The sequence below is a fragment of the Aquila chrysaetos genome, chromosome 24, assembly GCF_900496995.4.
Source record: "Aquila chrysaetos chrysaetos chromosome 24, bAquChr1.4, whole genome shotgun sequence".
In the NCBI taxonomy this organism is placed as follows: Eukaryota; Metazoa; Chordata; class Aves; order Accipitriformes; family Accipitridae; genus Aquila; species Aquila chrysaetos.
The window spans coordinates 13,659,834-13,686,679 of record NC_044027.1 but is presented as its reverse complement, the minus strand read 5'-3'; the positions used below and the strand labels follow the sequence as shown (position 1 = coordinate 13,686,679).

General features: G+C 62.5%; 3 protein-coding genes and 1 long non-coding RNA gene across 17 annotated transcripts; 2 read left to right on the top strand and 2 right to left on the bottom strand.

Moving 5' to 3' along the window:
- CERCAM (cerebral endothelial cell adhesion molecule) lies at positions 1–13,236 on the top strand. Of its 4 annotated transcripts, none has more exons than XM_030000884.2 (15): positions 1–395; positions 3,412–3,587; positions 5,619–5,753; positions 8,419–8,529; positions 8,672–8,853; positions 8,933–9,067; positions 9,161–9,365; positions 9,446–9,565; positions 9,717–9,793; positions 9,977–10,083; positions 10,196–10,328; positions 10,498–10,625; positions 10,704–10,907; positions 11,890–12,126; positions 12,814–13,236. In XM_030000884.2, the coding sequence occupies exons 1-14, from the start codon at positions 367–369 to the stop codon at positions 12,122–12,124; spliced, it is 1,977 nt and encodes a 658-aa protein (XP_029856744.1). In that variant the 5' UTR covers positions 1–366; the 3' UTR covers positions 12,125–12,126; positions 12,814–13,236. The 4 variants fall into 4 exon arrangements, with proteins under 4 accessions (XP_029856744.1, XP_029856745.1, XP_029856746.1 ...); XM_030000885.2 differs by having other exon boundaries at positions 36–395; positions 3,412–3,630; positions 8,736–8,853; XM_030000886.1 differs by lacking the exon at positions 1–395 and having other exon boundaries at positions 3,519–3,630; positions 8,701–8,853.
- Positions 5,324–17,812, bottom strand: PTRH1 (peptidyl-tRNA hydrolase 1 homolog). Of its 2 annotated transcripts, XR_003921414.1 has the most exons (6): positions 17,729–17,812; positions 16,726–16,945; positions 16,466–16,565; positions 15,781–15,826; positions 15,052–15,347; positions 5,324–5,345 (listed from the first exon to the last, which is right to left on the bottom strand). XR_003921414.1 is itself a non-coding variant. In XM_030000889.2 (5 exons), the coding sequence occupies exons 1-5, from the start codon at positions 17,792–17,794 to the stop codon at positions 15,156–15,158; spliced, it is 624 nt and encodes a 207-aa protein (XP_029856749.1). In that variant the 5' UTR covers positions 17,795–17,812; the 3' UTR covers positions 14,954–15,155. The 2 variants fall into 2 exon arrangements, 1 of the variants encoding a protein (XP_029856749.1); XM_030000889.2 differs by lacking the exon at positions 5,324–5,345 and having other exon boundaries at positions 14,954–15,347.
- Positions 17,813–18,021: 209 nt separating this feature from the next.
- Positions 18,022–22,416, top strand: LOC115335105. 8 transcript variants are annotated; one of them, XR_005931338.1, is made up of 3 exons: positions 18,022–18,311; positions 18,569–21,647; positions 22,254–22,416. It is a non-coding gene; the product is annotated as an uncharacterized LOC115335105 (long non-coding RNA). The 8 variants fall into 8 exon arrangements; XR_005931339.1 differs by having other exon boundaries at positions 18,022–18,655; positions 19,242–21,647; XR_005931337.1 differs by having other exon boundaries at positions 18,022–19,371; positions 19,492–21,647.
- TOR2A (torsin family 2 member A) lies at positions 21,862–26,596 on the bottom strand. Of its 3 annotated transcripts, none has more exons than XM_030000327.2 (5): positions 26,416–26,596; positions 25,891–26,156; positions 24,565–24,740; positions 24,090–24,217; positions 21,862–23,499 (listed from the first exon to the last, which is right to left on the bottom strand). In XM_030000327.2, the coding sequence occupies exons 1-5, from the start codon at positions 26,555–26,557 to the stop codon at positions 23,255–23,257; spliced, it is 957 nt and encodes a 318-aa protein (XP_029856187.1). In that variant the 5' UTR covers positions 26,558–26,596; the 3' UTR covers positions 21,862–23,254. The 3 variants fall into 3 exon arrangements, with proteins under 3 accessions (XP_029856187.1, XP_029856188.1, XP_029856189.1); XM_030000328.2 differs by having other exon boundaries at positions 26,442–26,552; XM_030000329.2 differs by having other exon boundaries at positions 25,891–25,971; positions 26,416–26,515.
- Between the last annotated feature and the right edge of the window lie 250 nt (positions 26,597–26,846).

Below are 26,846 nucleotides of genomic sequence, written 5' to 3'. Positions count from 1 at the left end.
GGCACGGCCGCGGGCCTTGGCGCTCCGGTCAGCCTCGACACGGCGATCCGTGATCAGGCTCCCGCCCTCCCGCCGGCCCCCCGGCTTTCAGCTTTCCCAGGCTCCCGGCGCGGTGAATGCTTCTTTCACCAGCAGTTCCCCTCTTCCCAAAAAAGCATCACCTTGCCAGCTCCCTTCCTCCCGCCAGCTGCCAGGAAAATAAAAATTAGGGCAAGGAGAGGGAGCGAGAGAAAAGCCAATGAACTTGTTTCCAGCTTTTCCTTCGGATCAGCCGTCCAGCACCGGGAGAAAAATATTTCTCCTGTAAAAAGATCCCCTCTCTGTGCAGGCTCCGAGCCCTTCGGCACCGGGACGCTGGCTGGAGACATGGGCTCAGCTCGGCGGCAGAGGACACTGTAAGTTGGGCGTCTGCTTAAGCAGTTTCCTGGCTTTTTTTTGGGGGGGGGGGTTGCCACGGTTTGGGGCTGAGACCCCCAAGGGATGGAGGAGGAGGGTCGGGGCAGGGGCAGTTGGAAAGCGGGGGGTTGGCCGGGGCGGGGGGGGGGTTGCAGGCTGCGAGGTGCGGGCAGGGTGGGCACCGGCGTGGTGCCCGTGCCGGCGGTGGCGGGTGGTGCTGGGTGCCGGCGGCCCCGGGGTGCACAAAGCCCCTTTGAGCGGCACACAGAGGAGCTGCTCATCCCTCGCCCGGCCCTCGGCCCCGGGACTGGCCCTGGGAGAGGAGAGTGGGACCCCGGCCCTGAACACCCAGGGAAGGGCCGATGGAGGGGGGGGGGGGGGGGTCAGGGTTCTGGGGGCTGCCTGTCCCCCTGGGTCGGGGATGGCTGCCCGGGGCGGGGGGGGGGCTGGTCCCAGTCTGAGCCCTGACCCGTGGGGTGCCCACGGCCCCCCGGGATGGGCTGGTCCTTGGCCAGCCCCGCTGATGTGGGGTGCTGTGGGGAGCTGGGGGTGCCCCAGCCATCCCACGTGGGGATGGGGGACTCGCTCCCTCCCACCCTGGGTGACAGTGACACCCACGAAGCCGCCAGACCCTGGGCCCCAGGGCGGCCGTGGGGAGGGCTGCGGTAGGGGCTGGGATGGAGAGTCTGGTGGGACCCAATTGGACCCAGTGGGACCCGGTGGCACCCGGTGGGACCCGATGGGACCCAGTGGGACCCCGCTGCCCTGCCGCCGAGGCCGGCTGGCCAGGCACAATACCCCGGCCCTGCTCCTGAGCCGCCGCCGAAGCCCCTTTCCCAGCACCGAGCGCCTTTGTCTCGCCTTTGTGATGGAAAGAGCCCCCCCTCCTAAATCACGGCCCTGACACCCCCATTGTCTCCTTCCCGGGGAGGTTTGAAACTTCCCCCCCCCTCCCGAGGTCAGGAATGTGGCCGGTTTCTATTGGGACGGAGGAGCAGGGCTGGGTGGGGGGCTGCGGGGTCACGCCGGCTCGGCGGGTCAACCCGAAAACAAAACCTTTTGAAATACCTACTCTCCATCACTGCCAACATTGTCCCCTGCCAGCGGGGGCCTGGCACGGCCCCTCGACGCCTCCAGCCCGGCCGCTGCCCACCCCAGCGGTCAGCATCCTGGGGGGGGGGGACAGAAGGGTATTGTGCCGAAGGGGACAGCTTTGTTTTCGGTCACAGCTGCCCTGGGTTGGGACGGGGACCGACCGCCAGCCCCGATGGGGGGGGAGAGGAGGGAGGGGATGAAGAGGACTGGAGCACACGGGTCAGCGCATCATGGGGGGAACCCGTCTCATTGGGGTACCCCTCCATCGCCATCCATCTGAGAGGGCACCACGGCAGGGGGGACGGAGAGTGGCTCCCCGTTGTCCCCAGGGTGAAGCCCCGTCAGGGTATGCAGCCTTCTCCCTGCCCAGGGGGGCTGGAGCAGCCTGGGGTCGGCCTCCTGCCTCAGTTTCCCCTTGCTGAGGGACACATCCCTCTGCCCACTCCCAGGGCTGATGGGTGCCTGGGGTCCCCTTTGACACCCAGAGCCGGGGGATGCTGGCCCTGGGCACCGCTGGCTCTGATGATGACAGATGTGAGCCAGCCTGGGGAGAAAAGGGACCATTCTGGGGCTGAGCCGGCTGCGCCACTCGGGAGGGTCAGGATTTGGCCGCTCTGTGGCTCGAATGTGGCTCCAAGCACGGTGGTGCCTTGCAGGTGGAGCAGAGCATCCCTCATGCCCCTGGCTCCCTGCTCCCAGCGGGGCACAAAGAGGGGTCCCCGGGGAGGCTTTTCCCTCCCTGATGTTTGCAGCCCACCAGGAACACCCCAGGCTGTCTCCCAATGGGCTGAGGTGCGGGGGAGACGTGGCCCAGCACCCGCTGGGGCTGGTGATGCATCTTTGCCCCATTTATGGTGGCATGGGTCTCTCTGTCTCCACCAGCTGGGACGGGGATGCTGCTCCTGCTGGCCTCCAGCTCCTCTGGCAGAGCAACTCTTGGGTGGGCCAAAATCCCCCCTCCCCGGGTGGCCAAAATCCCCCCCAGGATGGCCAAAGTCCCCCCAAGATGGCCAAAATCTCCCTGAATTTTTCCGGGTGGGAAGATCCGTAGTTTTTGCCTGCTGCGGAATTAGCCTGCCAAGGAGGAAAGCGGAGCGGCGCCTGCGGATGCAATGGATTTAGCAGAGACCTGGAAGGAAAACCCAGCTGGGAGGGGAGCGCCGGCCTCCTGAGTTACCCAACAGCTGGAGGGTGGTGAAAACAGCTGGAACAGCTCAGGATGAGGGGCTTGCGGGGCAGGGAGCGTGGTGGGGTCATGGGCACTCCCTTGGGTCCAGGATCCCTCCTGGCTGGGCAGCTGCTAGGAGGCTGTGCAGGCTCCGTGCCTCAGTTTCCCCACCTGGGAACTGGGCTGGGGTTGTGATGCTGGACAAGTCGAGCCAGTGGTCTGGAGGGGACGGCATCACTCAGGCAGCATCATGTTGTGGGAGCGGGGACCCTTGGGGGCACCCAGGAGCTCCTCGGACCTGGGCAGCCAGCTGGGACCCCAGGATGTTTTTTCTTGTGAAATAAATATAATAAAGATTGTTGGTGGCCAGGGGACTCGTACCAACCCCCCGGCCATGCACATACACATAGAATCTCTGCATTTATATATACGTATATATCTATCTCTTTATATATTTGTTTTCTGCTACCAAACCTGAGTCTTTTAAAGCAGAAAAATGTGACAGCTGAGGAACCTGGAGCCTTTCAAAGACTTCGCTGAAAATCCTAGAAAATTTCAAGGAAGGGGCGGAGAGAGGCGGGAGGTGGCCAAAAACCTCAGCCCTGGGTCCAAAAGCAACTTTTTCCTGTAAAAAAATAAAACATACTGCTGGAAATATCACAGAGCGCTGCTGCCTGCCCGACACTGTGGGGATGGGAAGGTGCTTTTCTGGGTGGGATGCTTTTGGGCCTGACATTGGCTCTGTGTTACAGGTATTGCCACGGGTGCGTGGAGCCGTGGGGGTGTCCTGACCCCCATGGGGATGCCCTGGGAGCTGTGGGGACCTGTCACCCTCCTGCCAGTCCTGCTCCTGGGGCGTGGGGACTGTCACAGCCCTGTGCTAGCAGAGTGGTGGGGCTGGAGGTGCTGAGCCGCAGCGCAGAGCCAGGTGGGTCGTCACCCCAAGGACCACGCAGCGGGTGCCCTGGCAGGTAACCTCCATTTCTCCCTTCTCCCTGAGCTCCCTTGTGGGTTTTTTAATCATTGCATGGCCAAAACTGCTTGTAAGGTGTCAGCTGGCCCACAGTGGGCTCCAAGGGTCCACCATGAGCCCTGCGGCACCTGAGCGGCGGGGAGAAGGCAGGTTGCAAAGCCAGCTGCAAAGACAGGGATAATTCTGACCTCACTTTGCAAGGGTGGGCGCAGGATGCTTCGTCCCTCTGCCAGTCCCGGCCCATCTGCGTGCTGCACATTACATTGGTCCGTGCCTCAGTTTCCCCATGTCAGGGCGCAGTGATGGCACCCCCTTCCTCTGCCTGCCCCAGGGCCGGTGGAGCTGCGCATCGGGCAGTCTCTCCCTCCCCAGCCCCTGAGCCCACAGCCAGGGAGCTGAACCTTGGGTGGCTGAACCGTGGCGGGCCAGGGATGCTGCATCCCTGGGGCACTGGACAGCAGGGACTGAGCACACGGAGTGGGGGTTTGCAGGGAAAAAATTGCTGGCAGCGGCCAGATGTTGCTCTTGGTCACAGAGCAGAATCCCAGGGCTGGCCCCAGCCTGGGCCAGGGCACATCCAGGCTCAGGCCCCCCCCCCAGCCACCGTGCGGTGCAGGGTGTTGGGGCTCTGTAGCGTTTCACCCCCGTCTGCAGGCTGGGAACTGCCCTGCTTGGCCTCTCTGGGATCCAGGCTGCTCAAAATCCAGTTATAACCAGCACTGAAATCCCTTTCTGCCCTTCCCAGGTGCTGAGGGCAGGGCAGGGCTGCCTGAGACCCTCGGGAGAGGATGCAGGGATGGAGGGATGCAGGGACGAAGGGATGCAGGGATGAAGAGGGGAAGGATGTGGGGGTGTAGGGATGGAGGGATGTGGGGATGGAGGAATGTAGGGGTGAAGGGATGTGGGGATGCAGAGATGTAGGGGTGAAAGGATGCAAGAATGAAGAAGGGCAGGAATGGAGGGATGTGGGGATGGAGGGATGAAGGGATGCAGGGATGAAGAGGGGAAGGAATGTGGGGATGTAGGGTTGAAGGGATGGAGGGATGTGGGGATGGAGGGATGTAGGGGTGAAAGGATGCAAGAATGAAGAAGGGCAGGAATGGAGGGATGTGGGGATGCAGGGATGGAGGAATGCAGGGATGAAGAGGTGAAGGAATGTGGGGGTGTAGGGGTGAAGGGATGGAGGAATGTGGGGATGCAGGGGCGAAAGGATGCAAGAATGAAGAAGGGCAGGAATGGAGGGATGTGGGGATGGAGGGATGCGGGGATGAAGAGGGGAAGGAATGTGGGGATGTAGGGTTGAAGGGATGGAGGGATGTAGGGGTGAAAGGATGCAAGAATGAAGAAGGGCAGGAATGGAGGGATGTGGGGATGCAGGGGTGGAGGGATGCGGGGATCACACCCGGCTCTGCCGGCCCCTGGAGCCCCTGACTCCCCACTGAGAGCCCGTACCCGGCTGCTCCCGGTCGCTCCCGGCCGGGCCGTGCCGCGGTGCCGGGAGGTGGCAGCAGCGGCCGAGAGCGGGACCGGGCTGCGGGGGGGGGGAGGCGGGGCCGGCGGGGGGGGGGTGTCCCCGCGGGACGGGGCCAGCCGTGGGCTCCGCGGGCATCCCCGGCGCTCTGCGGCCCTTCCTCCGCCTTCATCCCTTCCCGGGCCGCGGGGCCGCCTTCGGGGGCTCCTGCGGAGGGGTGAGGGGCTGCCCCCCGCCCAGCCCTCCCGGGGCGGGGGTGCACACACGGGTGGGGTCCGGACACGAGTGGGGTCCTGACACGGGTGGGGTCCGGCTGTGCTCGTCTGCTTGGGTCCTGCCTCCTCCCGCAGCTCCTCTGCATCGCCAGGGAGCGCCCAGCCGGGCTGGCACGGAGCCCTTCCCCGAAATACTTGTCCAACCTCAGGCTGTAAATAGAATTTTTCTCTCCTTACAGCCGCCGTAGGGCTCCCTGGTTGTTCCCCATGGCCCTCCACCCTCTCTGTTGCTTCTTTCAGGTGCTGTTGGATTGGTCACCCCCCCCGACCCCCTTGCCGCACCCTGCCAGAGCCTTCCCGGAGGTCTCCCGGGAGTGGGGGGACATGGGGAGCCAGCGAGAGCAGCCGCCTGGCCAAGCCCTTGCTCCGCTGCCGGTGGGTGCAGGTTTGGCCACGGGCCCTCGCCAGGGCTCCGGTGCCAGCGCAGCGAGGGGTGCCCGGCACCGCTGGTGGGGTGCATGGAGTTGTTGCTCCCCAGAACGCGGCCTCCTCCCAGCCCGCGCTTGCTCCGGGAGGTGACGGTTGTATTTACGCATCGGGTGGTTAACCAGTGGTTTTGGCCAAACGTCCCGAAGGCCCCGGGGCTGCCTGAGGCTGGGACACGACATGCCTGGGGGGCTGCAAATAGTCAGCCGTGGGGGGCAACCTGGGTGAGACACGGCTTGGTGGGGTGGGCTGCCTTGGCCTGTGATGGGGGAGACCCATGAGCCCACCCAGCCGCGACTCACCCTGGACGCAAGCCCCCCCTGGCCATGACCCCCCCTGGCCACCAGCCCCCCTGGCTATGATCCCCCAGCCACGACCCCCCCCCCCCCCATCCTCTTGCCCACCACACACCCACACCGTGCCGGGCACCGCGGGGGACCGACCCCGAGCTGCCGGGGGTGGGGGGGGGGTGGGGGGCACACGGAGATGCCCAGGAGCATCCTCAGCGAGGGGGTACCGGGGGTGCCCCCCCACCCCCCGGGAGGGGGTGAGGGGTGGGGGCCGTGCGGGTCTGTTTACCGCTATGAGCTTTATTTAAAGAAACCCAACCCAAACCCGCCCCCGGGGCTCTCAGAGGCGGCGGGGCCGGGCCGGGGGCGGGGGCGGGGGTGCGCTGAGCGCGGCGGGTCTCAGCCCGCCCCTTCCCCGCCCGCCGCCGCCGCCGCCGCCATGGGTGCAGCGGGGCCGTTCTGCGCCCTGCTCCTGCTGCTGGGCACCGGCACCGGGTCCGGGTCCGGCACCGGGTCCGGGTCCGGGTCCGGGTCCGGGCCAGCCCCCCCCCCGGGTGGTGCTCGCCCTCCTGGCCCGTAACGCGGAGCACTCGCTGCCGCACTGCCTGGGAGCCCTGGAGAGCATGGACTATCCCGCGGGGAGCATCGCCCTGTGGTGAGGGAGCGGGGGACCCCCCCCCCCACACCCTCCCGGGGGGAGCCGGGTACCCTGGGGGTGCGGGGAATAACAGGGATTTGGGGAGGAGGAGGGGGGCTGTGCGGGAATGGGGATCCCGGGGGGGAGGTGGGATGGTGGGGTCACAGGGACCCGGGGGGGGGGAAATGGGGGTGCTGGGGGGGGGGGGGGTCCTGGGGGATAGGGGGGACTATGGGGGGAATGGGGAGTTGGGGGTAGTGGGGACCCAAAGGGCAATGGGGTGAGGGGAATGGAGACTTGGGGAGAGCGGGGGGACTGGGGACTCAGGGTGATATTGCAGTAACGGGGGTCTGGGTGGAGGGAACAGAGATCGGGGGGAATGGGCACCCTGGGGGGACGGGGACCCTGTGGAGGAACAGGGACTCTGGTGGTAGCAGCCCTCGCCAGCCCCAAAGGGTGAGGGGTGGCTCTGTCCTGAGTGTGGGACCCAGCAGGGACCCGGGAGGGGCTGGGTGCTACCCCACAGTGACGGGGGGGGACCCCCACCTTTCCCCTCCCGAAGTCGTGGGGCTGGCGAGGGAGTGGAGCCCTGGGCTCGGGCGGGGGATTCTGCATCATCAGGGACAGACGCTGCCTTCCCCCTCCCTGCAGAGCTTGTCCCCAGCCCCCCTTCCCCAAAGACACCCCCCAAACTCCCTTTTACCATCCTGGTGGGGGTCGCTGGTAGAGGAGCCCCCCCATCCCTCCTCTTCCTCGCTCCTCCGCTGCCGCCATCTCTTGCCTGAGCTTGTCGGAAACTTTTCAGCAGCTGCTTTTGCAGGGGGCCGAGGCAGGGGCTGGTGGGGGGGTCCTAGCAGGGGTGGCTGGGCTGGGGTGGGGGGCAGCTGCTGGCAGCGGGGGAGCGGGGGGGTTCCTTGCCTTTGCCTGCCGCAGCCCCCGGGAGCCCCTGGCTGCAGAGCCCTGCGGGGTGTTTCAAGACGAGCTGCCTGTGGAGCTGGGAGCTGGGGGGGGGGGCACAGGTCCTGCCTTGTCCCCTGCATCCCAGAGGTTCCCCATGACACCAGTGCCTGGGGTGCTCTTTGTCAGGTCGAGGGTGCTGGGGAGTGTGGGGACTTGGGGGTTGCCCCAGTGGAACGTGGGGCTCAGCCCCGTCTGTGCTGGGGTCCCCCAGCGACAGTGAATATCGTCGCGAGGCTGGGTGGGAGAATTGGGGATGGCGGCTGTGCACAGCAAGGGAAGGTTTGGGGAGGGGGATTTTTGCTGCCTGTAGGGACCTTTCCTCTGGCTGCTGGAGCCGGGGGGGGGCACAGCGGGGTGCACAGGGGTGCTGTGGGATGCAGCAGGGTGCATGGGTGGGGGGACGAAGCCGCTGCGCTCCCATGTTCATAGTGGGCAGCCACAGGGCTGGGATGGGGAAACCGCGGCCAGGGCTGCCACCGGGCTGCAGGGACTGGGGGTGAGAGCCACGGGACAGCCCGGCCAGCGGCAGCACCGCGAAGGAAATTACCCGTTTGCGTTCCCCCTCCTGCCAGCGCAGCCTCGGTTCCTTAAAATTACACGTTATGTTCCCAAGTGAGTCTGTCGCTGGCTCAGCCTCTGGGCCCCAGGAGCGTTTCTAGTGCAGGGAGGGGGCCGTGGTTGTCCCTTTGTGGGGGGATCCCCAGAGGCTGACGTCCCCTCACCCCAGGTGCGCGACGGACCACAACTCGGACAACACAACAGCGATGCTGCAGGAGTGGCTGGGGGCGGTGGGGAAGGACTATCACTCGGTGGTCTGGAAGGCACAAGAGGAGCCCAGGTGAGGCCGGGGAAGTGCGGGGGGGGGCAGGTGTGGGTTGTGAGGGGCTCCCAGAGCAGCACCCCGCTCCCCGGCCGGGGACGCTGCCAGGAGGAGCCGGCGGTGAGGCAGAGCTGGGCTGACTCAGCTGGCTGGCACCCAGCGGCATGCACCGAGTTTGTGAGTTCCCAGCGAGCAGGGTTAACCCCTGCCTCCCCCCGGCCCAGCTCCTACGCTGACGAGCTTGGGCCCAAGCACTGGAGCGATAAACGCTACGAAAACCTGATGAGGCTGAAGCAGGAGGCTCTCACCTACGCCCGGGAGCAGCGGGCAGACTACATCCTGGTAAGGGACATGGGGCACCAGTGGGGTGGGGGCTGAGGCAGGCGTCCCCACGCCTCCAGGACCTGTGCTGTCCCCCCAGTTTGTGGACACCGACAGCATCCTGACCAACAACCAGACCCTCAAGTTTCTCATGGCACAGAACAAGTCGGTGGTGGCCCCCATGTTGGACTCGCAGACCTTCTACTCCAACTTCTGGTGTGGCATCACGCCCCAGGTACGTCCCCAGAAAGCCCCAGGGAAGGGACACCCCCCCCCTCCAGGGCAGAAGAGCCCCCCACCATGGAGGCATCACGCTGGTGTACCGCAGGGGTACTACCGCCGGACGGCCGACTACTTCCCCACCAAGAACCGGCAGCAGGTGGGCTGCTTCTCCGTCCCCATGGTCTACGCCACCTTCCTGATCGACCTGCGGAAGGAGGAGACGTCGCGGTTGGCTTTCTACCCGCCCCATCCCAACTACACCTGGGCTTTTGACGATATCATCGTCTTCGCTTACTCCTGCCAGGCAGCTGGTGAGGGTGGGGGGGGGGCTGGGGGGTGGTGGTGGGGGGTTTGAGGGGGGGCTGCAGTGCTCACCCATCCCACCCGGCAGGCGCGGAGGTCCATGTGTGCAACCAGCAGCGCTTCGGCTACATCAATGTCCCCGTGAAGGCCCACCAGACGCTGGAGGATGAACGCGCCAACTTCGTGCATCTCACGCTGGAGGCCATGGGTGAGTGCCCGTGGGCGGCGCGGTCCCGGAGGTGTCCCCTGCCCCAGGGGTGATGGGGACCTGGTGCTGGTCCCTGGGGCAGGGCTGTCAGCCCCGGTTCCTGGCCAGGGGGATCTGGGCTCCACTGAAGTGGTGTCCCCTTTCTCTGCAGTGGATGGGCCCCCCATGCAGCGCTCCAGGCATATTTCCCTCCTTCCCAAGCCGCTCACGAAAATGGGCTTTGATGAAGTAAGTGCCCAATCTAGCCCCTCCATGTCCCCCTGTCTGTCCCTCTGGCTGCATCCATCCATGGCAAAGCCTGCCACGGGCTTTGGCTGAGCACCCTGTCCCCCATCCTGTGGTGGCCGGGCAGGCTGTGTCCCCCTTCATGACAACATACCCCATCGGTGGGGCTCTCCCCTTCCTCCACAGATCTTCCTCATCAACCTGGTGCGGAGGCCGGACCGGCGCCAGCGGATGCTGGCGTCCCTGCGGGAGCTGGAGATTGCCCCACGGGTGGTGGATGCTGTGGATGGGAGGTGACCGCAGGGGGACGCGTCCCCACTCTGCCAGCCCCGTAGTGTCACCCTGGGGAGGGGATGGGGGGGTGGCTGGGGGGACGCCTCGCCGATGCAGCCCCTTGCCTTGCAGCACCCTCAACAGCAGCGACATCAAGGTGCTGGGGGTGGACCTGCTTCCCGGGTACTACGACCCCTTCTCCGGCCGCACGCTCACCAAAGGCGAGGTCGGCTGCTTCCTCAGCCACTACAACGTCTGGAAGGAGGTATGGGGCCGTGGGGTCCCTAAGGGCCACCAGCATGGGGCAAGGGACTCCGTGAGCATCAGCAGGTCTCTGGAGGACCTGGGGAGAGGGGTGTCCTGCAGGGTGAGTGGACCCAGTATGGTCCAGCGCAGTGCTGGGATGGGTTTGCACCTCTGCCCCCTCCCCGCAGATCGTGTCCCGGGGGCTGGAGCGGTCAGTGGTCTTCGAGGATGACGTGCGTTTTGAGGCTGCCTTCCCGGCACGGCTGCATCGGCTGATGGAGGAGCTGGAGGGGGCACAACAGGACTGGGACCTCATGTAGGTGCTGAGGCCAGGGGGGATGCAGGGTGGGGGGTTCCTGGGGCTGGTTCTCACAGCTCGCGGGCTGCCCCACAGCTACCTGGGGAGGAAGCAGGTGAACGTGGAGGACGAGGCACCCGTGGAGGGTGTGCGAAACCTGGTGGTGGCCGGGTACTCGTACTGGACGCTGGCCTACGTCATCTCCCTCCGCGGGGCCCAGAAGCTGCTGGCTGCCAAGCCCCTCTCCAAAATGCTGCCGGTGGACGAGTTCCTGCCCATCATGTACGACAAGCACCCCAAGTAAGGAGCTGGGGGTGCAGGAGGGGTGCTGGCGGAGCGGCATGGCCATGCCGGTGAAGGAGCATGTGTTTCTTCTCTGCTGTCACCATTGCACCCGGTTCCCTCCTCCCGGCATTACTCATGCTGGAGGAAAACATCTGTAGCATGAGCTCATTCCCCCCTGGCCGATGCCTGGCTGCTGGCCGCTGGAAAATGGCCCTCTGCCAGTGCGGGGTGGGGGGACGGCGATGGAGACGGAGCCGAGGCTCGATGCTGGCTCCGCACGGGGGCCTTGTCCCCGTGGCAAGGGGAGAGCAGCCCCCTGTACCCTGGCGCTGGGGTCTGTGTGGTCCCCCGCCCCTGGTTGTGGGTCTCAGCCGAATCTTGGGGCACCTCCATGCCACTCTTCCTGGGCAGGAGTCAGTGTCGAGGTTGTGTTTGGGGAGGGGGAGGCAATTTAGGGGGTGGGTGAGCGCTGGTGGCCGGGTGTCCCAGCAGAGAGGGGGGTGGGAAAGCCAGCGAGCAGGATGGTGAAACAGAGGGATTAGGCATGTAAAAGGGAGGCTGGATGTGGATGGAGGGGCGGATTAGTGCTCTGGATGTGAACCAGGAGCAGCTGGGAGTCCCATGCTCGCCGGGATAACGGCACCAGACAGCCTTGGCCCGGGGCCAGCCGGGGCCGGGCCAGCAGGATGCTGTGCCGGAGACCCCCTCTGTGCCAGGGCTGGCCCTGTGCCACTAAGGCTGGTGGGGAGAGATGGGTCCCATCCCCTCCGTAGTCCCTTCACAGTCTCTCCCCAGCCAGCCTCTGCAGGCAGCGGTAGCGCGGGGCAGCTTGGCTGCCTTCCCTGGACCCCCTCCCTGGTACCCCGTGTCCCTCCCCATCAACTGCCCTGTGCGGTGCCTTCTCCGGGTGGTCAGTACAGTTTTCCCAGCCTTTTTCTCCACTGGGCCATGCTCTGTAAGCCAATTTCTCCTCTCGGGTACGCTTCACTTTCCCCAGCGAGGATTACAAGCAGCACTTTGCCCCCCGGGACCTGCTGGTGTTTTCGGCTCACCCCCTCCTGGTTTATCCCACTCACTATGCTGGGGACAGCAACTGGCTGAGCGACACTGAGACCTCCACCATCTGGGACGACGATACCAAGAAGACAGACTGGGCTGGCTCGCAGAAGAACCTGAGGGACTCACGGGGCGGTGCTGGCCACCTCCGCTCCACCGCCCGCGACGAGCTCTGATGGTGAGTGAGGCTGTGGGACGCAGGCGCGTGGTGCTGGGGTTGGGGGACAGAGTGGCTGGGAAGCATCTCCCTGCAAGTGCCATGTTCAGATGTGTCCTGGATGCCTAGTTTCTTTTTGCCATGTGGCAGCAGCTCTCCCCATCAGACTCAAAGCACTGGGAAACAGAGACGACACCTTCTCTTCCAGGCGGGGAAAGGGATGGGGATGCAGATGTCCCATGTGGGGCTGCACTGGGCTGGAGGGGACCAGGGGACCGGGTCCTGCTGCTCCCTGAGTCCAGCTGCTCCCCAGCCCCTCAAGCGAGGAAGGGACAACGCTCCTTCGCCTCCTCCTGCAAAAGTCACCCTAGTTTGGAAAGAGTTGGGGGCATCTCGCAGGGGAAAGTTTCACCCTGGCGCTGCTTGCTTCCCCCTAAAAGCAGGTCTCCCTGGGGCCGTCTCTCCGTGGGGCGGCCGTGCAGGCAGGCGAGCACCCGCAGTTGCTCAGCCCCAAGGCAGCACCGCCACGGTTAACGCCGGGTCAGACTTTCCCTGTCTGAGGTTGCTTGTGCTGGCAGCAGAGCCTCCCCAGGAGCAGCCAGACTGGGGGAGGCTGGAAAACAACCCTCCCACCGCCTCTACTGCAGGCGTGAATGTGTCGGGGCTGCTCCTGCCTTGACCGCTAACGTCTGCATCCTTGCCTCCTAGGGACAAGGGATTGTGACCCAGCTGGGAGCACCACAGGCTAGTGGCCTGATCCTGCCCGCTCCCACTTGAGAGATGCAGCTGCCCGGGACAGATCGCCGCAGGGTCCTTCCAATCTGCATGTGGCGAATCCACCCAAGGCAGGATTTGCCCCAGGGCTCCCGGAGAGCCCTTTCCCTGCCCAGGTGGAGGGACTGGGGGAGCACTGTGCTCCGTCTCTGCTGAGGACACGTCTCCAGGACTGCCCTGACCGATGCCAACTCTGCCGTCTCCCACGGGCTTGGACTTTGGGGAGTGTTTTTCAGGCCGGGGCTGGCTCCCGCGGTGGCACACGTGGCCTCCTGCCACCGACTGGGCTTGTCCCTTGCCTGTGCCGTGTCTGGGCTGAAGCCCAGGGAGGATTAAAGCAGACTGTGTTTGAGCTGACGTGCTGGGTGCTGGCTCTGCTGCGTGGCATTGCCCCTTGTAACGTCCGCAGGGCATACACAGCCAGGGTCACCTCAGAGCTGTGGTGGTGAGGGTCTGGCCATTCCCCTGGCCGGGGACTGCTTTGGGAATGAAATCTGTAATGGGGAAAGGGAGGCAGGAAGGTGGGGTGGGAGAGGGAGACTGGAGCTCTCCCTTGGCCTCTGAGGGCAAAAAGGTGCGTGGCATTTCCATGGAGCTCAGCTCTTCCCTGGGAATGCTGATGGAAATGATTTCCCTCATTGGCGCTAGGTTTGGCCTTGGGACTGAAAGCCCAACACTAGCTTAAGCACCGCGATGTGCAGCCGAGTCCTGCTGGGCTTCGGCATCTGTCACCTTTGTGGCCAGCTCTGGAGGAAGGTGTTTGCTTTGCAAGAGCCCAGGCTTGTTTGGTGCTAAACCTCAGCTCCTCAGCAAGGTGGTGTTTGGTTGAAAACTGAGGGTTTTCTGGTGTTGAGGAGTAATTTCCTTAAAAACACTGCAACTAGCCCTAGTCTCGGTGAGCTGGGGAAATGTGAGCTCCCTGCCAGGCCCCCAGAGCTGCCACGTCCCTCCACCCCTGCCTGGCAGCTGGCTGCCCCTTTTGGCCCTGGAGCTGGCGTTAGCCCTGGGACGGTGGGTTGCTGCCTTCACCCAGGGTTTGGGGGGGGCTACAACCCTCTTCTCCCCACAGCTTGATGGAGCAGCGGGTGGAAAACTCGGTAGCCAAGACCCACAGCGGGATGTCTGAGACCACCAAACAAATGATCCAGGAGAGCATCATTTGCGGCAAGTTGAACAGCTACAGCAGGGACCTCCTGAAGGAAAACAACTGGCTCCAGGAGATCACACAGGACCTGAAGATCCGAGGTGGATCTACTGGTGAACAGGGAGTAGGAGATGGCCAAGTGCATGGTCTGCAACTGCAGAGTCCCAGCCAGTACAGGCACAGGTGACACAGCAGGGTGAAAAGGGGATGGCAAGTTGGGGACACCTTATCTTCCCTGCCTGTCCCCTGGTTGCAGGTAGCCTCAATGCTACGGGAGGAGCTCGGGAGCTGGGGACAGAGTGGAGGAAGGTCTGGTGCCAGCTGGAGCGGAGGAAGGAAGCGGCAGCAGTGCTGCGGTACGCGTGACGCAGCAAGGGTCCCAGCGCTTGTTCCAGCGCCTGCTGGGACGTGGGCGAGGAGCTGCCCGTGCTGGGGCTCTCGGTGCAGCCGCACTCGCAGGGTACGCAGCTGGACAGGACGTGCCGGCAGCGCCAAGGGCTTTGGGAAACTGGTGGTGGTGGTGGTGAGACACCGGTTGTCGGGCTGCCCTCTCCACCATGAGACCTGTAACGGGTCTGCGAGGAGGAGCCAGAACTCCTCCAGCTGTCGCAAGCTCCAGGGTTTTGGCTTAAAAACCACCTAACTCAAAAACTATGAGGCCAGCCCTGAAACTTGCTGCAGCTCAGTGGGAGCAGCCCTCGTGTGCTGCAGAGCTACGAGATTGCAGGCAACTCGTGCTTGCCACGGTTTCTCAACAAAGCCGAAGTGGTTTTTGGACCCTGCGGAAGTTGCTTCCATTGCTCTCCCCATACCACTGGAAGCTTCCCTCCAGCCTGGGCTGGTGGAACAGGGATGGGAACATGGATTTGAGCCGCAGAGAGCCAGGGAATGCCCGAGTTCAGCAGGCGGCGCAGGGGAGAGGGGCAGGAGCAGGGGTGAGGGTTTATTTAATTTCTGTGCCAAACTGCTGTGTGAAGCCTCTGCAGGGGTCTGAGTGGGACATGAGCTGCCCGGATCTGTGTGGGGACAGACGGGGGCTGCCCGGCAGGGCCAGCTCTGCTCCGCACCATGGTCACCCCAGAGAGTCCGCAGTGCCCTGTCCATCGGCCAGGCAGGTCCTTGGGTGTTTGCGTCAGCCCCTGTCCCCCGGCTCCCCCATGGGCGCTCTCCTGCGCAGGATGTGCTCCAGCAGGGATGTCGCTGCCTGGGGCAGGACCTGCTCCAGCCTCTCCTGCTCCCCAGCACTGAACGGAGCCAGGACATAGCTGGACACTGTCACTTCGCCCTCTGGCCGCCCGATGCCGACCCTGAGCCGGGTCATCTCCTGGGGAAGAAGAAGGAGAGCTGGAGGAGCTTCACCTCAAGGGTCCGTCTGAGACAGAGCTGGGGCAAGGGGACAGTGCTGCGAGTGGGGCTGGGCGGCGAGACAGCAGCCCCTCATGTTTTCCAGGTGGTTTTGAGCGCTTGCTCCAAGAAACATGATTTTGGAAGAGGCTTTTGCTGGGCTGTGCTGAGATCCCGGGCTCCTGCCAGGCCTGGCAGAGCCGCTCGAGCTAATTGTTTCCATGTCCTCTATGGCGGCCAAACCGACATCAGCCCTCGGGGAAGCAGAGGGAAGGAGGGGAAGGAGAAAAGGGGGGAGAGGAAAGGGAGCAGGGGCTTGTCTGAGGGGAGTCAGAAGAATGGGAGTGGGGGGATGACAAGCCATGCATTGAGGTGGGGGCAGGATTGATCCCCTTCCACCGAGGCCCACTCACATTGGAGTGCAAAGCACTGATGCAGGATCGGACCCCGTTGTGTCCCCTTTGGAAAGAAGAAGAAAACCCACTGTTAGTCTGTAATAGACACCCTCCCCGCCCCCTCACCCCCGGTATGGTCTGGTCCTGGGGTCTCTCACTGCAAGGACTTAGGGAGGTGGTCCCAGCCAGCGGCTGCAGTCCCCATGCCCTGGCTCTGCAGGAACATCCAGCCCCTGGGGCTGAGAGCAGCTGGCTGCAGGGGTACAAGGGAAGGAGGGCTGGGACAGCACGTTCTGCGCGTCTCAGCTCTCGCTGCAGCTAGTGCATGTGTGACTGAGCACTGGGGCCTAGTACCATCCCTGCCCCATCCCACAGTGCAAGATTTCCTAGGTTAAATGTCTCGAGGCTGACCCAGGATCTGGCACTGGGGCAGAGTGGACGCAGAGTACTATAAAAAGACCATGTGGTGCAGCCAATGGGCTGGATCCAGCCCACAGCTGCTTCCAGGAGGCTCCCTGCCCTTCCTGCCAGGGCAGGAACTGGGAGGCTGCCCAAAGAGCCAGCTGTTGCCTCTGCAACTGGGATCGAGCCCAGGGCTGGGGCCGAAAACACCGCCAGGCTGGTGGGACAGGGCCAGGAATGGCCCACATGCCTGTAAGAGCATGGCTCCCACAATCAGAAAGCTGCTGGGGCCACCCCATACCTCGCACTGCCTCCCAGCTTGATCGCCACCTTGCCCAGGGCCTTGTCCAGGTCATCATGAACCAGGTATATGTCTTCTGGGTGGAGGTTGTAGATCTCAGCTTTGGAAACAGAAATACAACCCAAGAAATGAGGAGACAGACACGCCAGGCCCTGATCCTGCAGAGTGGGGCTGTGGGGACCCATGCTGGGCAGGGGGATAGCAGGGCTGTCACAGGGCCCGGTGGCACAGCAAGCTTCGGGGATGACCAAGCTGCTCACCGGCACTGGTGACACTGAGCCCGTTGAGGTTCATGAGCCTCCGTGGCTTGAGCAGCACCAGCTCCAGGCCGCGGGTCGTGGCCAGAGCCACGTCAGCGCAGCACCGCCTGTCCACCTGCCAACCCTCGGCCACTGCCAGCTGCCGGGCCAGCCGGTCCACCACCGCCATGCCCACGCTGTGCCGCGTCCCCCGCAGCCCATAGTTGCCCAGGCCGGCCACCTGCCCACCGGGTGTCAACAGGGCTCTGCCGGGCTGCTGTGAGCCGCTGGTCCCTCCACGGGCCTGATCCCTGTCCAGCACCCCTCAGCCCTGCTCCCCCTCAGCCTCCATCCCCCCAGACCCGATACCCCCATGCTCCCCGCAAGCTGGCTGGGTCCCCTTCTGAGGGGTGCTCCCCCTCACAGCCCCGGTCCCCTGAGGCCCGATACCCCCGGTGCTCCCTCTCACATCTCCGGTCCCCTCAGCCCTGCTCTCCCGGTGCTCCCCCTCACAGCCCCGGTCCCCTCAGCCCCACTCTCCCGGTGCTCCCCCTCACAGCCCCGGTCCTCACAGCCCCGGTCCCCTCAGCCCCGCTCTCCCGGTGCTCCCCCTCACAGCCCCGGTCCCCTCAGCCCCGCTCTCCCGGTGCTCCCCCCCACAGCCCCGGTCCCCTCACCCCGCTCTCCCCGGTGCTCCCCCCCACAGCCCCGGTCCCCTCACCCCGCTCCCCCCGGTGCTCCCCCCCGGCCCCCTCACCCCGCTCCCCCCGGTGCTCCCCCTCACAGCCCCGGTCCCCTCAGCCCCGCTCTCCCGGTGCTCCCCCTCACAGCCCCGGTCCCCTCAGCCCCGCTCCCCCCGGTGCTCCCCCTCACAGCCCCGGTCCCCTCAGCCCCGCTCCCCCCGGTGCTCCCCCTCACAGCCCCGGTCCCCTCAGCCCCGCTCCCCCCGGTGCTCCCCCTCACAGCCCCGGTCCCCTCAGCCCCGCTCCCCCCCTCACGCCCGGCCCCGCCCCCCCGGCCCCACCATGACGCGCGGCCCCGCCCGGCTGACGAGCGGTCGCGCGCGCCCCGCCAGCTCCGCCGCCACCATCGCGCCGCGTGCTCCCTTCCCCCGTCACGTCACGCCCCCGCGCCGCCAATGGGCCGGTGTCGCCACGCCCCCGCCGCCATCTTGCTTAAGGGCAACGCCGCCATCTTGCTTGAGGGCGGCAGGGCGGGCCCGGGGCGGCGGCGTGGGGCGGGCCGCGCTCCGCCCACGCGGGGGCCGTGCCCGCCGCTGAGGTAAAGCCCCGCGTTCGGTAAGCCCCGGCCCCTGCGCGGAGGGACAGCCCAGCGAGGAGGCTGCGGCAGGGACTGGGGAGCGCGGCCAGGGCGAACTAGTGGGGTTACTGGGAGCGGCGGCCTGGGAACGGTCCCTCAGGCGGTGAGGGGGATGGAGGCCGCGGGGGGCTGTTTGACCGCGGCGGTGCCGGAGGAGCAGCTGGGGGAACGGCTGGGAGAGGTCCCTGCGGAGGGTCTTCGGGCCCGGCCAGTGTCTGCGTCAGCGTCGGGTCCCCGAGGGAAGCGGGGTCCCTGCCTGCCGTTGTGCGGGGCAGGGTGCGGGAGCAGTAAGTGCCCAGGGCTGTGTCCCGTGTTTTAGGTGTTCGTGCCTGTTACGTTCCCACTCACGCTGTCCTTAGCAGTGGCCTTTGGGGTGTGGCTCGATGGAGGGGATACATGATGCCCCACCTCCCCCCAGCCACCCTCCAGCCCTGGGTGGCTCTTGGCCCTGCCGGTGGAGCAGAGCTTTCTTCCAAGGCTGTGTGACAGTCCCCCAGTCCAGCAGTATGTCACTGGGCTTCCCTCATGGCTCTTTTCCTCACAGCTGGCGGAATGGGCTGGACTTCTCTTGTGGCCAGTGGGAGGAAGCTGTCATCTGCTATTTGAAAGCCATGAACTGGATCCCCAGAGGGTAAAGGGTCCCCAGAGGGCTAGGGATACACCAGGCTGGGAGCTGGAGAAGGGAGGCAGTATCATTCAGGCTGGCTCTTATGTTGGCATCTGGCTTCAGGATGCTGTTAACCTCTTGCCAGGCTGATCCTGGGTAGTTTGAGCAGGGAAGGGCTAGACTAGCATGGGCTGAGGGTTGTCTGTGGTGCAGGCAGAGCTGTATGAGCAGCAGCCAGAGGCCTTCCTCCAGCTCTGTGACTTTCAGTCAGCCATGCTGAACTTCAGGAAGGTGCTCACACTGGTGCCTGCACGGGAGCAGCCGTGCCTGGCTCTCCTGGCCCTTGTCCTTGACCTGCAGGTCAGCCACTGCTCCCCTCCTCCTGTCTGCAGCCTCGGCCTGTGGCCAAGCTGACAGGGCTTCTCTGCTTGACCAGGAGCTCTACTGTGAGGCCCTCGAGGCCTTCGCACAGGCAGCTGAGCTGCAGCCGAGCTGCAGCCGAGCTGCAGGGTGTTTCGGCAGAGGAGGTAAAGCCGGGGCAGCGCTAGGCTGTCCAGCTGGGCTGGCCCTGCCGTGGGCTGCTTCCAGCCTTGCCTGTCTCCTCTTGCAGCATCATGTGTCTTGTGGCTCTCTACAAGTTCCCAGAATGTCTCTGGATACTCAACAGAAACCTGGAGAAGGACATGAGGAACCCTGATCTGTATGTGCTCCGTGACTCCTTTTATGAACGTTTTGGGCAGGTATGGCTGCTCTGGTCCCCAAGGGGCCCTGCTGCCCCTCCTGGAGTCTGGGGATGCACTGGGAAGTGCCAGGCTCTGAGGGTAGCTGGCCTCCCCGGGCAGCTGGCCCTGTGTCACCAGGACATCCGACGGGCCCTGGAGCTGTAGCTGCAGCATGGAGCACCCAGGCCCTGGGGCAGAGGCTGCTGACACAAGGCCAGGAGGCCAAGGCCAAGGTGGTGTCCCAGGCCCTGTGCAGGGACCTGTGCAGTGCCTGGCTCAAGACTAGCTTTGCCATCGAGAATGACCCCTTGGCTGCTGAATTCTTCACCCTTAGGTAGCGAGAGTCTCACCGCAGCTGGTTGGCCCCATTGGCCTCTGAGGTCTCCTGTCTCTGTCCCTGTGTCACAGGGGAACCCTCCTCCGACAGCTCAAGGACTTCAGTGCAGCCTGTGAAGACTTAGCCAGGGCGAGGGACCTGGGTGCCCCAGAGGCCCAGGCTCAGCAGCTGGCACTCACCTACAATGACTGCTGTGAACTGCTACATCTGGGCTGATTCGATGAGGCTGTGATGCTCCTTGGTGAGGCTCTGTGGGATGAGAGGAGGGAGAAGGGGCTCTATGTCAACAGAGGAGGCAGGCAGCTGGGCTGGGGATTGCAGCGGGGTCCCTGGGGTGAGGGCTGGGGTGTCAGACAGCAGCATCTGCACTTGGGCGTTGAGCATGTGCAGGGGAAGGCTGTGCACTGGGGTCCTGTGTTAGGGACCAGTGACTGAAATGGTCAGTGGGGCTCCCGGGTTGTCCTTTGGTCCTGACCCTGCTTCACAGCTGTGCCTGCCTGGACCGATTCAGCAGTGGGGAGAGGTACCAGGAGCCTGGATGGTGGTTCGGTTCCCTCCCTGCATGGCCTGTCCTGGGGCCGTGGCTGGGAATGGCTGCTCTGTTCCAGACCGGGCTGCGTCTCTTGCCCAGTGGAGCTCAGAGCTTTTGGCTAATGATGCTGAAATCTTTGTGGCTGGGGTGGCTGGACATGCGCCGTGCGTGTTTCCCACTGGCACGGAGAGCTCCAGACAAAGCCCGGGGGTGGCAGCCAACCCCCAGCAGCTCTCATTTAACTGAGACGCTGATGCTGCCTCGCTGCAGACTGCTTCCTTTGCCTGGGGGAGCTGGCCTACGCACTAGCGGATTACCAGCAGGTGCTGGAGCTGAGCCCACCTTGTGCGGAGATGGGTTGCAGCGGCACTACATGAGCAGGGACAGCAGGACTTGGTGGTGAGGTGAGCGGGTGGGCTGGTGCAGTCTGCCCCAGGGCTGGTGGTGAGCCAGGCTGCAGAGTGTGCTCACTCCTGTCCCCTCGCAGGCAGTACTGGCAGGCAGAAGCTCAATTCTCCATGGCTGTTGAGCACAAGCCCCAGAAACCGCTGTACTACCTGTGCCGGGCCAGGGTCCACCTATGCCTGAGGAGGGTGGAGAGTGCGAGGGAGGATGCTGCCCTAAGTCAGCATCCATGGCTCGACCCTGCAGATGGCAAGGTACAGCCCTGCGCCGCTCCCCGATGCTCTCCTCGGGTTGTGGGCGATGTTCTCAGCCTGTTGCCTTGACTGCAGTCTCTGTGCCTACCCTTCATGCAGTTTGAGGCAAGCCTGGTATTTCTGTTCTGCATTGGGAGCCAGCAGCTGATCAAGGATCAGGGACTGGAATCAGGGGTCCTGCCAGGGTGTGGGTCCAAGCCAAGCAGCAAGGATTATAGCCTGGCTCTTGGAACAACTTTGTGCCAGAGCCACTGGGCAGGTCTCTTTCCTCCTTATTTTCCAGTTTCTTCAACCCCAATTCAGGACAGAAGCCCCCCTGTGTCTGGCTGTGATAAGGGGAACATGTCGCCACATGGCCATCACCCAGCATGGCACCCACTCGGGGCAGCGGCATGGCTTGATCGATCTGGGTTGTGTTTGAGGTGAAACCCAGGTTCCCTGTTGGGGCAGGTCCTGGTGGGGCTGGCGGGGCCTTTGCTGGTGGCACGAGGCGGGTGTTTGGCTGCGGCAGTGGAAACCCCGTGGCTCAGTGAGTGCTGAGAGCTCACTGTGGGGAAGAGTTTTTCCATGGAGGAGATCCAAGTCTCACCTTGTCACCACTGCAGATCCTTTCCCTCATAAGCTACCTCTTTCCAAGAAAGACTGTCTGTGCTGTCCTGAGGAGCAAAACTGGATGCCTTGCCCAAGAATCCTTGGAGAGAACAGCTCAGAGCCCCCCCGAACTCACCATTTTGGCTGATGTTGCCTGGTGCAACTGCAGCAATAGGTACGTGCTGGGGTGTAGTTTGTCTTGGGTGTTAGCCTACTAGTGCTGCCCACTCCAAAGGGGGGTTGCTCAAATCCCAAGTGCGAGGGTTTCGTTTGCTCTGGAGCACAGTGACATGTTTCACAGCTCACTGCTGAAGTACTCATGCTGGCAAAGGCAGGTTTCGCCCCTGCAGTCCGGAATCCAAGTAAAAGACTGTTCCCCAACCACTTATTTCATAAAAGATTTATTTCAAAATTAGAAATGCATAACATTTTTGGAAGAGGCAGAATTTTTGGGCCTGTCTGCGGACCAGCTCCTGGGCAGCACTTGGGTGGCGTCTAAAATTGCTGTCCCCAAAGCTCTGGCCCTGGAGCTGGAATGGTCCCAAGCGCTGGCAGCGCATTTCAGCATAAGGCCTGAGTGGAGCATCGGAGCTCTGGGGAAGCGTCCCTGCACCCACCCCTTGGGCAGTTTGTTCCTGGAGAGTGAATGATTCTGATTCCTCTGACCTGTTCTCCCATAACTGATTGCACAGAGGAGGTTAAAACCTGGGCAAAGGCCAGTGGTGCTGTGCACCCCATGCTTGGCACTGTGGAGCACTGATCTTCTCTCGGTTGTCCCCAGGTCCCCTGTTGTGACACTCCCCAGAAGCTGAATGGATGCTGGCCCAGCCAAAGCCTGCAAGGTCTGACCAGCAGAAGGATGTACAAGAGGCTCAGCAGCTCATAGCACCAACTCTCAGCCTGCTGTAGAAATCATCACTGAATAAAAGGAATTTTCAAAACCATTAGTGGCACCATGGGCTACCCTGGAGGTAGGACTGAAATTTTTTATAGCTGGTAAAACAAGTGAAAAGTCTTATTGTTGTTGTTTTCCTGGTTTGCTGCAGGGAAATCCTTTCGACCTTAGGGGAAAGATGGACAAGGGGGTGGTAGGAAGAACCTGGCTTTTGGCAGATTAGGTGTTGCCATCTCCCACATTAACCCCTCCGTGCTTGTTGATGGTGAAGCTGGTCCCTACCAGCACCTATTCACAGTGAAAGGAAGCTGGAAAGAAGTTGGCTCGAAAACTTTGCTGCAATGTTGAAGGTGTTCACAGGCCAGCACTGCAGGAGTCAGCACCAGCACTGTCACATTGTACCAAGGAGCTGAGGTACAGCCATGCTTAAAAAGGTCTTTAAAAACTATTAAAATGCCATAGGAAAGAAATATTCTTCTTTGGGCTCAGAATCTTGATGTGCTGTGTATCAATAGCTGCCAGGAGAGGAGAAAGCTGCAGGCGGGTGCTGCCGACAGGGTAAGAAACCTCCCTGACACTACAGGCCCTCTTAGCATCTTCTCCTTGTTGTCACAGTTGTCTTGGGTGGTGTGCTGGGCTGGTCGTATCCACCCTCACCTGGCCAAGGGTACATCAGTAAAGTGCTTTAGATCACATCACTTGCACTTGGTCCCACAGCTGCATCCTGCAGTGGCCTCCTTGGGGCTGGAGAGACGAGTTCAGGAGAGCACTTGTGCTCCCAAGAGGGAACATGCAGCTCCCACTGCTCATCCCACCAGCCCTGGGCTCTGCTGCTTTACAGATCCATATACATCCCCTATGGATCTAAGCAAGGCCCTTGCCAGTGACTAGAAGAAAAAACTGATCCGAGAGGCCACTGTTTTGCAGCCTGTTGATGAGAACATTTTCTCTTCTTCTGGGAAGTAGGGGATGCTGTCAGCCACATCCTGGACAACATCTGGACGTACTTCGAGGCCTTGCTGGATAAGTTCGCTGACGACGCACTGCTTTACATGGTGGCGCTTCAGTGGGAGGAAGGGCACAACCAAATCGATGAGATGTTCGTTGATGATCCCAGATTTCCAGAATCCACCTGCAAAAGCAAAGGAAGAGACCGGTTTTACTTTCAGAGAGTCTCTGCAGTCCCTGGAATTCAAAGAGCTGCTTTGTGCAAAGCCAGAATACTCAACTGAAGACAGATCTGTTCCAGTTTTGTACAGGGAGAGAGCTGAACCCATCAGTTGTCACCCTCCTCTGCCCCCCCCGCCCAATAGACTTGTTCTCCAGGAATGAGGGGATTTAGCTTGACTAGTCAGAACTTAAGCTCTGCTCCCTGTGACAAGGACAAAGCAAGGAGAACCAGGCAGGCAACGGGGATCGGTATGTCTCAGTGCCTTTCCAGTGAGCCTGCTGTGCTGTTTGCCATCCCCCTACTATGAATATACCTTATCTCCAAAGAGCTTTGCTAAACATGGCAAGAGGTCTGCTGGCTTGGAAGGCCGGGCTATTCCTTCCCTTTGCCAGGAAACCTCGAGGGGATCACAGTTCCCTTCCCTCAAAAGCCCCTCGTCCCTTTCTGGCTGCCGGGGAGGTGGCAGGTGGTGTCAGTGGCTGCCTGGAATGGTCCTGGCTCCCTCTGCCGGGCTCTGACCCTGCAGGAAGGGCTCTGCTCCGCGGACTCACTCTGAGGGTTTTCAAACACGGCTTGGGAGATGGCCAGCTCCAGGTCCTGAAGGCTGATCTCCTCCCGGTCCTTGTGGGCACGCCAGAGAGCCAGTGTCATTTCGTTGATCTGCTCCCCTCCTGCATTGCTGCACAAGAATGAGATGCTTATTTGGCATGTATCCCAGAAAACGGTGTTGCAGGACAGAGGTGGCACTTGACACCCTCCAGCACGAGTGCAAGCCAGGATTTCCCAGCTGCCTGGCCTAAAATGACTCCTGTAAAAGCAGCCAAATAACAGGGACAGGAGAGCTTTTTCAGGCTCTCCAGGTCTGTCTATTCACAATGAAATGGAGTCTCTTGCTATTTGTAGAGGCTCAAGGCTTGGAGAAGGAAAAGCAAAACAAGTGTGTGCTCTGAAGTAGGTATGACCTCTGCCCAAATGAGAAGCCGTGCTCTGGAAGGCCCCATTATGCCACAGAGGAGCCTCTCTTACCTTATGAAGATGAAGATCGCTTTGCGGTAGTTGGTCCCGTACACAACCCACGAGGGTCCCAGGAATGGCATGATCACGTCAATCAGGCCCGGGTGCATCTTGTCCATCTCATCAAAGAGAAAGGCCGACCGTCCACAATTTGTCAAGTTCCCTTGGATCCAGCGCTTCAGGCTTTCCTAGGAAAAAATACCCACCAAGCTGTAAGGCAGCGAGATACCGAGGGCAGCAAGGGAGGCTCGAGCCACCCCAGAGCAAAGGCTGAGGCCTGAGCTCGAGCGGAGTTGAAGGTGCTGAAAGCAGCTTGTCCCTGCACAGCACCACCTACTCAGAGCAGGAACAGCCAGCACAGGGGAGGCCTCCTTTATTTTGGGTTTTGCACAGTGGCCGTTACTAGCTTTATTAGCCCATTGTAGATCTTTTATTATGGATTTAAAGAAGGAGGCAGCAAACTAAAGCTGGAGATTCAGACTCCTACAGTTCCCCTCATTCTTCTCTTTCACTGTGTATCTACACAGTTTCCAGCTACTGAGTGCTTTTTGCCAGCTCCTGTCCTGGTGCAAAAACACGTGTCTGCGCTGACCCAGAAGAGCTCTGGCTCTTTACCATGGCTGAAGTTACTTTAATATAGATGCCAACCCACACAAAACCACTCACATGGCCTGCGGGCATGTATAACTCCTAACTGAAGCACTTCACCCAGTGTGGGTTTTACCTTCCGGAGAGTATTTCTTCTAAGGATACAATACAATACATAACTTCCCCAGACACCCAGAAAGCAAATGTCCAGGTGCACTGATTCCCCACTCTGCTGAGGGTTTGGGAGCTGACCTTCACGTTTTGATTTCTTCCCTTTCTCAGCTTTAAGAGGGATGGTTAAGAGTCTAGAGGTGCTGTTCAGGAGCTGCTTGTTCTGTGAGGAGGGGATTACAAGTCTAGTGATATGCAGGTTTTCACAGCCATCAAACCGTTTGGAAAGCAATGGGAGAATTTTAGTGCCTTTCATCTAAAAGTAAAGCACTTTTGTTTGTGCGTTCAAAGGGCTGTGTAAATATTTAAGGAACGAGAACATGATCATTGCAAGGACTACTGTGGGGAAGATGAAAGTGATAACTGAGTGCCAGAGTATATTGCAGTCACTAGTGGATCCTTCAGCCAGTGTGTGGAGCCACTTGCTCAGCTGTTTGTCTGAGAGGGTAAAACAAAGAGCTTTTATTCCTACTGCACTTCGGAGAGCAGCCTGAATGCATATGTAATACTGAGGATCAAGATGGACATAACCAAAAAAAGCCCCAATTAAGTAGTACTGCCCGGGGAGGCGTCCCTTACCTTGTACTGCTCTATCCGCTCAGCATGGGGGAAGTGCACTATCGGAGAGAACTGGTGAACATAGGGGCTCTGGAGTCCACCCTGGAAGAGGTAGCGGATGAGCATGGAGCTCACGTAGGTTTTGCCTGTTCCAGTCGAGCCATGGAAGGACATCACCAGGGGTTTCACCGGATTCCGGTTCTCCAGGAACTCCCTCACTCCCTTCACCACCTGCTGCCTCACCAGGGGCTGCCCCACCAGATTCATGGCCAAGTCACACTCCAGACCTGAAGCAAAGCCTAGTCAAGACTCAGAAAACGCAGGCCGAAGCAGCTCTTGTCTGTCCCGTCTCCGAGGGCTGCTTCCTCGGGCCCTCCCTGTCAGCCAGCCCAGGCACCCCGGCTGCCGGGACCCCCCCTGCCGCCTCCCTGGCCGCGGAGTCCCCGTCCTCAGGGGCTCCCCCGACCCCCCGCGCCTCAGGGCCCCGCGCCCCTTGGCACCCCGCGCCTCACGGCCCGCACCCCCGGCCCTCCGCCCCCCGCTGACCGCGCAGGTCGGGCCCGAAGCCGCACTCGCAGTCCGCCGAGAAGCCGCAGCGCAGCGCCCACAGGTCCCAGGCGGCGGCGGGGCGGGCGGCGGCCGCCAGCAGCAGCGTCAGGGCCAGCGCTGCCGCCGCGCCGGGGGCCATGGCGGCCGCCCGCTCCGGCACCGCCCGCACTACAGCTCCCGGCGTGCCCCGCGCGGGGGCGGGGCGAGGGGCGGGGCCATGGGAAAAGGGGGCGGTCAGAGAAGGCAGGGCGGGGCCTGGTCCGTTTTGCCCCGCCTCCCGCCGTGGGCAGGGGCTCCGTGCCCCGCTCGGGGCCGGGCCCGCAGAGACCCCGGTCCCCCCCCTTGCTGGGGGGGGGGTCAGGGCAGCCACACAGCCCTTCCAGCGAAGGGCTGTCGCTGGGCCACCGCGGCGGTCCGGGGGCCCAGCA

Bases quoted from the DNA above. Each gene is read 5' to 3' on its own strand.
- CERCAM (XM_030000884.2), top strand. From the start codon at position 367: ATGGGCTCAGCTCGGCGGCAGAGGACACT. The intron at 8,530-8,671 runs GTGAGGCCGGGG...GCTGGCACCCAG, and splicing joins AAGGCACAAGAGGAGCCCAG to CGGCATGCACCGAGTTTGTG. The intron at 9,794-9,976 runs GTAAGTGCCCAA...CTTCCTCCACAG, and splicing joins CGAAAATGGGCTTTGATGAA to ATCTTCCTCATCAACCTGGT.
- PTRH1 (XM_030000889.2), bottom strand. From the start codon at position 17,794: ATGGTGGCGGCGGAGCTGGCGGGGCGCGCGCGACCGCTCGTCAGCCGG. The intron at 16,566-16,725 runs GTGAGCAGCTTG...CTGTTTCCAAAG, and splicing joins GCTCAGTGTCACCAGTGCCG to CTGAGATCTACAACCTCCAC. The intron at 15,348-15,780 runs GTGAGTGGGCCT...CTTCTTCCCCAG, and splicing joins TCAGTGCTTTGCACTCCAAT to GAGATGACCCGGCTCAGGGT.
- TOR2A (XM_030000327.2), bottom strand. From the start codon at position 26,557: ATGGCCCCCGGCGCGGCGGCAGCGCTGGCCCTGACGCTGCTGCTGGCG. The intron at 24,741-25,890 runs GTAAGGGACGCC...ATTTTTTCCTAG, and splicing joins AGCGGATAGAGCAGTACAAG to GAAAGCCTGAAGCGCTGGAT. The intron at 23,500-24,089 runs GTGAGTCCGCGG...TTGCTTTTGCAG, and splicing joins CGTGTTTGAAAACCCTCAGA to GTGGATTCTGGAAATCTGGG.